General features: G+C 29.7%; 2 protein-coding genes across 3 annotated transcripts; both read right to left on the reverse strand.

Annotated features, from left to right (window-relative positions):
• LOC108565320 lies at window positions 1-1,894 on the reverse strand. Its single transcript, XM_017924711.1, has 8 exons — window positions 1,837-1,894; window positions 1,618-1,724; window positions 1,308-1,556; window positions 1,073-1,243; window positions 779-1,018; window positions 655-723; window positions 260-598; window positions 1-198 (listed from the first exon to the last, which is right to left on the reverse strand). The coding sequence occupies exons 3-8, from the start codon at window positions 1,525-1,527 to the stop codon at window positions 20-22; spliced, it is 1,218 nt and encodes a 405-aa protein (XP_017780200.1). The 5' UTR covers window positions 1,528-1,556; window positions 1,618-1,724; window positions 1,837-1,894; the 3' UTR covers window positions 1-19.
• A 406-nt stretch (window positions 1,895-2,300) lies between these two features.
• On the reverse strand, window positions 2,301-4,300 carry LOC108565318. Of its 2 annotated transcripts, none has more exons than XM_017924709.1 (6): window positions 3,928-4,300; window positions 3,704-3,877; window positions 3,471-3,641; window positions 3,074-3,411; window positions 2,752-2,971; window positions 2,301-2,698 (listed from the first exon to the last, which is right to left on the reverse strand). In XM_017924709.1, exons 1-6 carry the CDS (start codon window positions 4,163-4,165, stop codon window positions 2,508-2,510), a joined length of 1,332 nt encoding a protein of 443 aa, XP_017780198.1. In that variant the 5' UTR covers window positions 4,166-4,300; the 3' UTR covers window positions 2,301-2,507. The 2 variants fall into 2 exon arrangements, with proteins under 2 accessions (XP_017780198.1, XP_017780199.1); XM_017924710.1 differs by having other exon boundaries at window positions 2,540-2,698; window positions 2,756-2,971.
• Between the last annotated feature and the right edge of the window lie 9,230 nt (window positions 4,301-13,530).

Below are 13,530 nucleotides of genomic sequence, written 5' to 3' on the forward strand. Positions count from 1 at the left end.
TAAAAATACTAAAACCAGGTCATCTGAATTCTGCTGGGAATCCATAAGTATTGCATATTTCGTCATTGTATAAAATATAATTGCACAATTTATTTTCTATTTCCGCTATCCTACAGAAAAAATTAAATTGATAATTTTTGTTTGTAATTGCGTGTCTTTTAACGCAACAAAAGGAATCTTCCTGGAAGTCCAATGAATCTGTTGGGGCAAAATGTACGTTTTACTTAAAGTTTACTTTCTTATTATTTTACAACTGTACCAGATTCTCCAGGAGTTGAAAATACACTATAAGAAGTGCTTAGAGATGATGACCACTCATTACGTTGATAAATTCGGAAGGAATCTGTTTCGGCATTGGAATGTCCTGCTGCTGTATAAGAATTTCTTGCTTCGTCGTTTGATGGTCCTGCTATGGCATACGATGTACTTGCTTCTACGTTGGAAGATGCTGGTACAGCGTTGGGTACTTTTACTATAGCATTTGAATATCTTGCTTCGACGTTTGAAGGTCCTGCTACGAAACAGGAAGGACCTGCTGCTGAATAAGATTGATATTGCAATTCAATATCAATGTTATCAGCTTCTTGATAGGAAGGACCTGAAATAATTGATTTAATTTTATTATAAATTATTGCAAAATTGTCCAATCGAAACCTGTTTCCATGTTGCTTGATTCATCAATTTCGTATTCTCTCGTATTCGTAAATGATTGAGCAGGACGCGCTAAAATAAAATGTAAATATACTTTACTAAGAAATAACCTATTTTCATATAATACTTGTAGTCGAAATTCGACGAATTTTTGAGGGAGATGGGTGTACATCGTATTCTTCATCAAATGATACTATGGTTAGAGATGTATTTTGCTCTTGTACTCTTGGTAATGTAGATTTCAACAATCTTTTAATAGCAATTTCATCTTTGTTTCTTACTAAACATGCATCACTTATCATACGATCATAATACCGTTTCAGCGTTTCCCATTCCTTGTGCTTCTCATGTAAGATTCTTTTAAAATCTATGAAATGAAATTGTATTAGTTACTTGTAGGTTAGACTAGAATAAGGTATACCTTCATCCGTTTTATAGGAATTGTACCTAAACACTATCTTTTCCCATTGAGAAATATTATATTCAAATATTTCTAACACTAGGTACAAATTTTTTATGCAGGGCCTTTTGCATACACAGGATGATGCTGAATAATTGTTAATAATATTAAATAGCGACACCCATTTGAGGACTAAAAAAAATATTACAATCAGTCAATTAAGATTACAATTAGAATTCACTCATTTTATACTCACTTAGCATTGAAGTATCGTCTTCAGGCGAAGGAAACTTGTGGAACTCTTTAGGAAGTAATGTTTTCATTTTATTTCCTACCACATATAACTGATGTATCATTTTGCTGGGTTCAGTATTAATACATAAAATAAAGCTGTGGGAACTGTACATTTCCCAATCTTCGGTGCTGGACAACTTTGGTTTGGACCCACAACCAAATGAGTCATCAATTCCCGACATCTTAATACAAGCGAATCAAGTTATAATGCCTATAAAGATTAGATTACTTTAAAATAAAGGATAATTTCCTTTAATACATTGAATACTTACAATTGTTCTACTTTTCACAATTTTTTTGACATCATTTGTTAAACTCAAAGTTTCTATACTGCCAACACAAATTTCTTGAAGGTGATGCCAACATTGATTGAGAAAAGCTAACAATATACAATATACTATATAAATAACACTTAACCTAATACCAAATTATGTATATTCGATTTCATTAAAACATATAGTAAATCAATAGCTAATTGTAGTTGTACTTACATTTGATTGAATCACTGGAGCGTAGTTCTCCCAATTATTTTCTTACATGTACTCTTTGCAAACGGTTAGACAAAAACAGTATAAGATTTTGTGTCCACCACACATACTGCTTGTTGCCAACTTAAATATCGTGAAGATGCTATCAATAGATAAAAAACAAAAGCAGATTTAGATTTTTTTTTTCTGTTCAATTGATGTTATTGTAGATCCTTGGAAGGGTTTGCAGATTTTAAGTGGCCTTTCTGATTTGCTACTTTATTGACTTTACTTGCTTTTTACTTGACTATCGAAAAACTAATTAATTTTGGTTTGAGAAATATATAAAAAAAACAATTAATATTCTGATAACCTACCAATATTGCAAATAAATAAATAAAAGTGCAAGGGTGCAATAAATTATTTTTATCATTATTATTAGAATGTATTTGTATATTTTCTAAACTTTTGAAGTTATTTTTGTTGATATTTATAGTTTAAAATATTAAGTATTATCAAATACTCAAACATAATATTAGTTTAATTAAAGCTATATTACAATACTTATAGTTAAAGTTTACGAAAACTAAAAAACAAATACATAAAACATGCGTACATTGCACAATTTACACTGTATTCGGGACTTAAACAATTGTAGTCATGAAACGATATAGTAACATAAATATAATAATGTTTTAACTTTGAACTTCTGCATATATGTCGAATAAATCTGGTTGATTTTGAATATAGTTCATTAATTTATTTGATAACATCCTCATACGGAAGAATAAAATATATTTATATGTTTCATTGGTCATTTTTTCAGTACCATTCTCATTGATGAACGCATAGGCTTTACTCTGAAATTCATTGCCCGCCTTATCATCTAAAAAAATGCTAAAATTATTAGAAAAATATCACTTATTTTGTGTATAATACCTGCCGGACTAAGGAATGGTACACCACTATTTACATCATACAAAGACGAAGATGACAATGACCGCCTTGGACCACAGTAAGAACTTTCATGGTCTTTCGAATTGGATGGTCCTGCTACTGGATTGGCATAATAGTGTTCTGCTGTTTGCAAATATGTAGATTTAGATGGGTCTTTGGATGGCTTTGTAAATACAGGTTCACTTTCCTGTTCTACCACTACCTTGGAAAGATTTATATATTTAGATTGGTATTTCTGCTTTACTACTTTATTGCAAAATTTTGCAGATTTAGTACTTTTTGCTACTTGTTTGGGTATATTTACCGATATAGAAGTGCTTTCCGGATTTGATATTATCCAGCCAAATGGATTTTCAGAAAGATTTCCAGTTTCAATTGGGTTTTCCTGCTGTGCTACTTGACTAGAAGAACCTGGTGGTACATAAGGATTGCTTAATATCTTGTCTATCGAAAAACTAATTAATTTTGGTTTCAAGAATATCGCTGCTTCATTAGATTCCTCAGATGCTGGAAGTTCCAAAACGTTGGGAGTTGTGTGTATAACATTATCATTTTGTAGTAGTATTTCGTTCTTAAGTGTTTTTGATGAAGATGCTTTAGGTTTTATTCCTTTAAATAGTTTTAGAAATGAGGTATTGCGATCTAATAAATATAAATTACATTAGCTAAAGGAATAACCAAAATGCGTTTGAATACTATACACTTATGTAATAGTTCTGAATGAGATAAGTTAACTAAACTTGACGAACGTCTCGGTTTTGGAGGTCGCGATGAAGCGACTTCAGTTCGCAATATTAGAGATTCTAGTTTGCTAATTGGCGAGTATTTACTATCCCATTTCTTGTGCTGCTCTTTAATTACGCGATTATAATCTGTAAATTATACCTCAATTAGTTATGTATATATTCTTAATTTAAGAGTCCAATTAACACACCTTCATCTGGTCTTTCTTCTGAAAATTTAAAGACGCTCTTTTCCCATTGGAATAGGTCCTTTTCCAACGACTCCAGTATCAGAAAAACGTTTTTCAGGCAAGGTCCACTACATAATTTACATACTCTTTTCTTTTTTCTCCGGATATATCTCATTAAGATGTACCACTTCAAACCTAGGGAAAAGCTAAATAATATTATTTGAGGAAAATTTGTTTATACTCACTTGGCATTTTTGTTTGGTCTTCAGGATCGGAACAAACGTCTAGGTTTACAGGAAATAGGTAATCTTTTAATAATTTTAATTTAAATCTTATATCATAAATAAGATCTATCATAACATTCGCGTATAATTGAATGCATAAATTGAAGTTTTCCATATCATGTAATACCCATTCATTTGGATCAACCTGCTTTTTTGAACCAGACCACAACTTATGCACATCTTCTTTTAATTGAGACATAACAAAATTATTTTTTTGATTGCTTTTGTATGAGGTTCACTATACTTTGATACTACCACCAAATATGTTTCTTAAAATAATGTTCACTTGAAATTAAAATATATTAAGAATGTTTATATTAAAAAAAAAGTTCTGATTTTGTCTATATTCAATCCAAATATTACTAAATGTTAGGAAAAGTTAATTAAAAAAAAGTTTTAATATTGATGACACTTCACCTAAAACATTAATTTTGAATAAGAAACATAAAGTAATTTATGAGGAATTAACCACTCACCTCTAGAATATATATAGAAAAAAAAACATATGTTTATACACAATAAAAATATAAACTTCCTTTTCACATCTAAGTCTAAAATATTACTATTCAATAGTAATATTTGAAGCTCGAAGAGATGAGAAGAAAAAAGCCGATAACTGAATTCCTGAAAAAAAAAACAATATTGAATTTCACGTGGTTGAAATTTCAAACATTTTTATGCGGCAAATACGATTTAATTTCAATTAAATTGGACGAAATCTAAAACAGAACAAGCAGCAAAAACGACATTTGTATATATATATATACGTGCACACATCACAAGAACGACCATTGTGTACGAGAAACTGGATTGAAATTGAGTTTTTTTTTTAACATTTGTACTTTTTTTGTTTAAATGATCTGCGGCAACTTTATTTGTGACGATCGAAATAATGAATGTGTGTGTAAATAAAAACGGAATATTTTATTTCGTCGGGATGAAACATCCCCTAATTTAATTGCACTAAAAACAAAAATGGTAGTGTTTGTGTATATCATACGAATGTTGTTGATTTTTTTGCCATTAAATAATAAATGTATTTTATAAATAATTTTATTTAATTAAAAAAATAACTAATTGTTTTTTGTAATTGCGAAATCGTTTTCAATTTCGCACATTTTAGTATTTTACTATAACTACTATTATGTAATATTAATTAATTATTGAGATATTATGATTTTTGAAAATCATAATAATAACTTTAGGAATGGCTAAAGTAATTATTAAGTAATTATAAGAAGCGCATAACTAGATTTGTAGCAATCTCAAAGATTGACTATGTAATACACAAATCCCCCGATTTACACGGTAGGTAGGTAACATTTTTTTAAACAAACATAATTAAATCGTTGAAAGTAAATTGAAGACATAATAAACAAAATCGTTTTATTATTTGTTTTGCGTATTTCGATTTTTTTTTATTGCATGTACATTTTTTATGCATTCAGGTTCAAATTCATACATAACTGGTGGTGGTGTTAACAAAAATCACATTTCGCTGCTCTATTGGGAATGAAATGGACATGAAGACTAGGGTCAAAAGCCCTCTATACCGCTATGTCTATTATATAATAGTATAATAAAAGCCGTTGATTTTGGAAACACGTTAGTTTACATTTATTTTTTGAATGGTGAAAAGCTGTATTTTTTAACTTATACCGTGAAAAATATGTTTTTAATCTGCATCCAGGAAACACATGTTTCCAATCATCCGGCGCTTCTAAAAATGTCCGCAGCAAGCAAAAGGTACGCACAATCAGTTAACAAAAAATGTGAATACATTTTGCATATGATTAAAGCGAGGAGTCAACTATGGACATACAATGTTTTAGAGCCTCTTGATTCGCCTTGTGCTTATATGGCTTATGGCATCTACGTTGAAGGATATAACAAATAGCGGACCTCTAGTTTCGTCACGAGTAATTATTGTAATGTATTCCAATGCGAATCACACAATCCGCCTTGTAAAGCAAATAGACGAACGACCATAATCATCATCCGTTCAATTGACGGTTTCATTCTTCTTCTGCTGTACTCAATATTCTTATACGAACAAAAACGATGTTAAGTAATTGAAACTGAAGATTCATTCAGTATTTCTTCATTGCAACATGCTGCTGGCATTTGCAACAGCTTCAATTAGATTTTATTGGATGTTGGAGGAGGCAAGTTGATGGAAAATATGCGGCGCGCGGTGGCAGAAGGTAAAGATCCTGGTGTCTTATTGGATGTTTTTTGATTCTATTCTTGGGAACGGCAGACTTTCCGAGACAACCCGTCTCGATTTCGTACAGCTAATAAGAAACATCCGAGGATTCCGTTGCCGCCAAGAAACACATCCCGGCGACGGCAACAATGAGGCGGCTAATGTTGATTCCGCATTGTCGGAAGTGCGGCTTGAATGAACGAACGATGAATGAAAGGCCACTCTATTTTCGTACCTCGTAGGTGCGTTATGCAATCGGAAGAGGTGGAGGAAAGGAAGAAAAAGAAGTAATGAAACGTATGCACACGCTCGAATACACACAGGAGCACGCGACACGAAAACATCTTTCCTAGAGAAGACGGAGATAGTGGAGGAGGAAGATGAAAAGAGGACGAGGTGGCAGAGGAGTGCTGGAGGAGGAGGAGGAGAAGAAGAAGAAGGAAACACCTGCGTGAGGACGAAGATAGGCGCGTGCTGCCGCATTTTCCGTTTCCGGTTCTCATATCTCATAGGTCTCACTGTCGTCTAATTCGGGTGCGGGGATGAAATACATATATGCATTCTATTTTTGATATGCATATGTATAGACGTGTGCATCTTCCTCTAATTCCTGTTACTCCGGTTACGGAAACGGAAGGAAATTAAGGAATGTATAAAAAAGAATGCAATGAAGAATTATTGCGAGATCTGTCACTGGAAATAGAACGTCTGATGCTCAAATCTAGCGTGAAAACCACTCAAAAACACATCAAGAAAACACCACAAATTTATGAAATGCTTACACAAGTGTTTTAATCATTCAATATGATAATCTTAAGGTATTTGGCGCCCTTGGGCTACTAAGAATAATGCGCCCCTCTTCATAAGAAAATGCACGACAAGGGGAGGGCGCTTGTGGGCTACTAAGAATAATGCGCCCCTCTTCATAAGAAAATACATGGGAGGGGAAGCAAAATTGCCGCCCCCGAAAGGCTAGCGCCCCGGTGAAAACTAAATAGTGAAATGCGTCTCGATTCCTTCATAATTCACTTCAACTATATTGTTATACACATTATTATTTTTTTAGCTGAAATATTTCTTGGGAAAAAATCTCGGGAAACATCCTTTAGTGCTAATTGACTCTTTAATAGTGAAATTAGAAGTATTCAAGAATAATTAATTCATAACTCATTTCTCACTAAAGACAATTAATGAAAAGTATAAAAAATATGTAATTTGTCCTGTATGTAATTAAAAACTTATATTAATAAGACATAAATCTTATGATGAAAGACAGTACATTGTAATTTTTATGTAATATTGCAATATTATTATATTAAACACGAAACAATAATTTATTAAAACCAGTGCAGTAAGACCTTGTTTAACGCTTATTGGATATAACGAAAAAATACTTATTTTCTACTCAAAATGACGCTAAATGAAACAAATTTTCTTATTTAAATAGATGTAAAGCGTAAAACTAAGATTAATTATACTTCGAATTTTCACTACTGAAAATTATAAAGATTATGTAATATATATTATATAATAATTAACTAACATAATAAGAGGTTATTAATCTTCTACTGAAAATAAAGGACATATACATTTCTGAAAAACAATGACATAACGTTACGTATCATATAATACATTACGCTAACACTAGTTTCCTTTTGTATGTTTCAATTCTGAAAATAATAACAATAATGTAAAACTCTTTATGTCACTATAAAGTAATATTAGAAGAAGCCATTTGGGTCTTTCTGCTGCAGAAAATATATTAAATTTATACGAAATAATGGTATATTACTGCAGCAGCGAGCTAGCTCTTAAATCGCAAGAAATTGCAAGTAAATCTTCTTATTATAATACTCAACATTGTGTATTCTTCTCCTGTCAACAATTGCTAACATTTCCATTTAATTTATGAGATATACATCACCATTCATATTGGTATATTCTAACAAACAAAGCGTTGCACAATTCATCGAGGATTTCAGTAAAACGCAAAACGATTTTTATTTAAGAATAGAAATTAATAAAATTACATAATTAATTAAAACCCATGGAGAAGGACAAAAGATAGATTGTCCACGCTAAATATTTTTTATTTTCTATTTCAACAACAGTTAACAAAAAGTCCATGCATGTTGTCATCAATACATTATTTACTATAAACAGATTCAAAACATGTCAGGTACACGCATTAACATAAAAATAAATTACCTAAGTATCCATTAGAAGTTTAATTGTAATATAATACAAAAGTAATAGATTTACATGCTGAACAAGGCTTTAGTCTTCCTGTCTATATAAATGTATTCCTGTTCAACGCCGCAGCAAGTGGAGGGGCGACGGCCCCAGGCGCATTAATCGTAGGGGCGCCAATGACGCAAGTAATAGGTAATAGTATTGTTTTCTTGAGGGGGCGCGAATTATATATTTAGCACCTTTAGATTTCCTTGCTGTCACCCAGTTGTCTATATTATTTTATTATAAAAAGAGAAAATGTTTGAAATCTTCATACATAATTTCATACCGAAATGAAATCGTCTGTTGTATTGAAGTGTTCTTAAACGAGTACAATGGGTTTTTGCAATTTGCATCTTGATTAATATTATTATTTAAATTTCATTGTTTGCTTATTTTCCATTGCAATTGAATCAAACTCACTGACCGGAAATAAATTCCTGCAATATAGATTGAAATTCTTGACAAAGGAAATTGAGATTTTAAAATAAAATATAGTAAAATTTTTCAAATCTTGTTTTTTAAGGTTTGATAGGTTTCTGAAAACCGTTTTTTTTCGAAGAAATTTGTATAATTCGAATACCTGATTTTTACAATTAAAAAACCGGTTTTTGAACTTAGGCATAAAATATAAAAATTAATTAATTATGTGATTACAAACATAAACATTTTACACTAAATTTTCTCTGATACTAAGTTTCATGAAACAAACAGAAAATCGGGAAAGAATTAAATTTTATACTTGACTGCCTATAAATAACTTTAGAAAATGATATGGAAAGTCAACTCATATCAATAATAATTACAAGATTATATAAATTAATAAAAAAAACAAATATTTTATTAGTTCAAATTTGGATTTCTTATATATCCAAAAAAAAAGATTTTATTGACTGTCTATTTTTAATAAATTGAAATAAATTTGAATATAATTCTACCTGAAACATTAGTAAGTGTTATAACGAATTGGATGGTTTGCAAATGCTAAGAGATTATATGTTACATGATGATGTTTCAGTATTTCCTTGGGTTTGAGTAAATATATTGATAGTTTGTTTTAATGTGTGATTGCTTATATTTTCCTCTTTACTGCTCGAAGGAGAAGATTAAATAAATTCAGATTGTTTGGAACGTCAATCGATTCAGACTAAATTGCGAAAACGATTGAGAATAACGTTGGCGTAATTGGATTAAATATTTATACCGGATATTTTGCTTCGCTTTTGAGTCTGCTCGAGGAAACAGAGTTGTCGAGGACTATTGCATATGTAGGAAAGGTGAAGTTTTTTTTTTATTGGAGTCGAAGTATTGTTCGTATTATTGCCACCTGTTGAGTCTTCACATAAAGGTAAATATCTTTCGATTTCACATACCTAATTGATTGTGAAGCTCAGATCTCTAAGGTCTCCTAAATCGTGCTGTAATAATCGATTGAAGTTCTCTGTTTTATTTTTATTTTCAATACACTTTCTTAATAGATAAATCAAATTCACATTTATATAAAAATAACTTTAATTTATTATATTTATAAAAAATCGTATATTAACTATAGTTTTTTTTTATGCATTTTTTTAAATTAATCAGAATATTTAATTAATAATTCAAAAATAGATATAATTTAATTTACATAAATATTACTATATTTTTGGTGGGTCTATATCGAAATCTCGACAACCAAAATCCTGACAATCAAATTCCCGACATTCGAAATCCCGACAGTCGTGATTTGGTTACCGTCGGGATTTCGATTACCACTATTTTTCGAACATTATGAATTATAAGAAATGCTCTCGTACAAATCGCAATATAACAAAATGCGAGAATTCCGTGTAATGCGAGGAATATTTTCAAATAACACGATTTTCTTTAACGAGATTTATACAACGCGTAACGTGTTATCCGCGTTATACGGGTACATACAAAATACATGACTCAACATTGGATCTTCCATTGAATATTATTTAGATATGTAAGAATAAAGTAAATAGTTAATTTAATTACTCTGTTACTACACTATTACGCAGAGTTAGAAAGTAAACTGTAGAAGTAATACTTGTATAGCTACAATGTGCAAGATGTGAAATATGCTACAAAGAAGAGCAGCGAACTACCTACCTGCAATAGCAATATATAAGAAGGTATTCCAACAGATGTACCAATACTGTAAACAGATGATCCTCAACCTTTGCACTCCAGATATAACATTTGTAAAACTGAAAACAAATTTACAAAAAATTCATAGAATATACAAAATTTATCTAAAATACAACATTTGTAAAATTGCCAACAAATTCACAGAATACACAAAATTTTAACAATAACTAACAAAATTATAGATTAAAATACATGAATATCAATAAATTGTAATATGTAAATATGGACTCCAAAATAGAAATTTATTTAAACCAGTAGTGTTTGAATATAAGAAATTATTATTTTAAGGACTTAAGGGCAACTGTCAAATATTATTCGTTAATAGGCAATACATTTAGAAACTGTTCTCGATGATTTTTTACGATTTCTCGGGATTTTCCCGGGAGCAAAAATATTGGATATGTATTTCCCTAGTAGGAACATACATGCACTATATTCACTATGGTCAATATTATTATGATGAGGCCCGTTGTAAATGCATAATAGATTATAGTTAGTATTATATAAAGTAGATGTAAGTACACATAAAATACATTTAAAAAATATGCATGATTGATCAGATTTTGGTACTATTTTTTTCAGTATTAAATCACTATTTAAATATACTTATATATGTTGATGGACTGCAATAAACGAATGTAAAGATTTATCAAATAACGCGTTAAAAACATAAAAACAGAAAGGGAATTAAGAGAGTAATGCTTTGCATGTTCGATGCCAACAAAATTAAAAGCCGCATTAGTTTTTTGGAACGCGTTGCATGGCATTGTGTTTAAATTAAAAAATATTGTCAATACCGAAAAATGTGGAATTGTGAAAGCATTTTCAAGCGTGGTCCGCGGGGAGCAGGGTCAAAGTTTAAATTAAACAAATATTGCTTCACCTTCCCAAGTCAATTTCGGTAATTTTTGTTTCGTTTCATCCCGAAACATTTCACAGACAGATTTTCATTTATATCGTATAATTTTTTTTTGTTTGAGTCCTAAATAAATTACAAAAAATTAAATAAATCTTAATATGCAAATTCGTTTAATAATAATAATCATCATAAGTGTTGACTCATATTTACGCATTTTTACTAATTGAATATGTAGTGTTTAAAGTTAATAGAAATCCATTAATATGAAGAAGTTAAGCAAACACTTATGAAATTTGCTTATTTTTTGTTTCAATAATTTCATAATTTAAATCTATTTTACAAACATTTAGTAAATTATTTTTCGTCATAAATTATTTACTAAACTACATTGATATATAATGTTTATTTTAATTATTGTATGTAATTGATTCACAGTTATATGTTATATTTAAACATAACTGGTTACTATAACAGAACAGAAAGACCCGGGAATTTTTAAAATGTGTAATTCACGTTTTCCCGGGAAAAATTGTCTTGTTATGTATTTATGTATTTTACTGCGAATGACAGTATTTTATTGCTTTTGACTAAATTTTTCTTATTCTTTATTTCTATTTACTAATTGTTGATATTTTCAACATTCCTACTATTACTATATAAATTTGTTACGGATTTATATATTTTTTTTAAAATTTATTTTCAAGTTGTTTATTCTTCTTGTACAAGGTAATCTTCTATTAAAAAGCATTCCCAGATAATTGGCTTTCTGTGACGGTTGTATTATTTAGTTGTTGAGGTGGACAGAAGCCCTCAGTCTGAACGTGACATCCAATGATTTGGTTCCGTTTATTCTGAACCAGCATCTTTGAAACATCAATGGATTAAATAAAGGTTCTTTTACTACTGGTATTAAGGGTTAGTATTAGATGAAAGGATTACCATTTAATAATTCTATTAGCTTCCTCAATTTCTGGACAATAAATATTATTTTTTCAGTCGAAAATTAATTAAAAAATATATACTAAAATAATAATTGACTTTTTTTGTATTGTAAATATCTATTTTTTAAATTAATTTAATTTAAAATCTGTAATAATTTTGAATATAACTAAATCTTTAATCTAATCTATTTTTAATACTTTTAGGTATAATTTTGTATTACTTTAGTACAATTTTGTATGATTATTATAGGTATTTAGATTTACATGTAATCAATATTTTTTATAGTTAATTTTGTTACAATAACTGTGAAAATAACGGTTGATTCATGTGTCTCAACAAAAGTAATCAAAAAATGAGTTTTCAAATTATATAATTACAGCTTTGAATAGTTTTACTTAAATTTACCGATCGACATAGAAAACAAAGAGTATAAAATACCACCCACGTGCGGACACGTTTCTAAACATAATCTTAAATTTGCCTTAAATCCATCCATCCATTTCCATTAATCTCCTCCGCATTCCAAATAACTCTACTATAAGTGTTGAGATTAAGAACGCTCCTAGTGGAGGTATCGATTCGTTGTAATACTGATTAGGTAATCCGTCAGTATTATCGAATAATTAACCACATTATACACACAAATATTTTAACGATCCGTTTTCTCGTGTTTACAAAACACAACAATTGTTGAATTGAAACATAAGAGTTGAATTAATTAATTGATGACATTTTTTAATGAATGAGTAAAATTGCAAAAGTAGTAATTAAGATATACATTTAAAATAATTAATTAATAAAAACGTAAAAGAACAGAAATAATCAAAGAGATTATAAATTGATATGCAATTTTATAAATTGGGGCTAGCCACAAATTGTTTTCGCTAGATTTTTCGCTAATGAAAACAAACTGACTGCAGACAAAAAAACCGCAATATTTTACGTTACGCGAAGCAATAAGTCGACTGTTTAAATCGCTACTATTTTTTTTTTCATACAATAGAAAATTCTCTAAAAATATCCGTGGCAAACGTACGAAATAGAAGCTGTAAAATTTTAAATATTATTTTTTATTTGTTAAGAAAAAAAACTTGTGGACAAAAATGATCTTTATTTCAATTTAATGATTTTGTTCCGTTTATTCAATTTTTAAGACAATTTACTAAAAATA

The sequence above is a fragment of the Nicrophorus vespilloides genome, unplaced genomic scaffold (genome assembly GCF_001412225.1).
Source record: "Nicrophorus vespilloides isolate i.1.1-1 unplaced genomic scaffold, Nicve_v1.0, whole genome shotgun sequence".
Taxonomy (NCBI): domain Eukaryota; kingdom Metazoa; phylum Arthropoda; class Insecta; order Coleoptera; family Silphidae; genus Nicrophorus; species Nicrophorus vespilloides.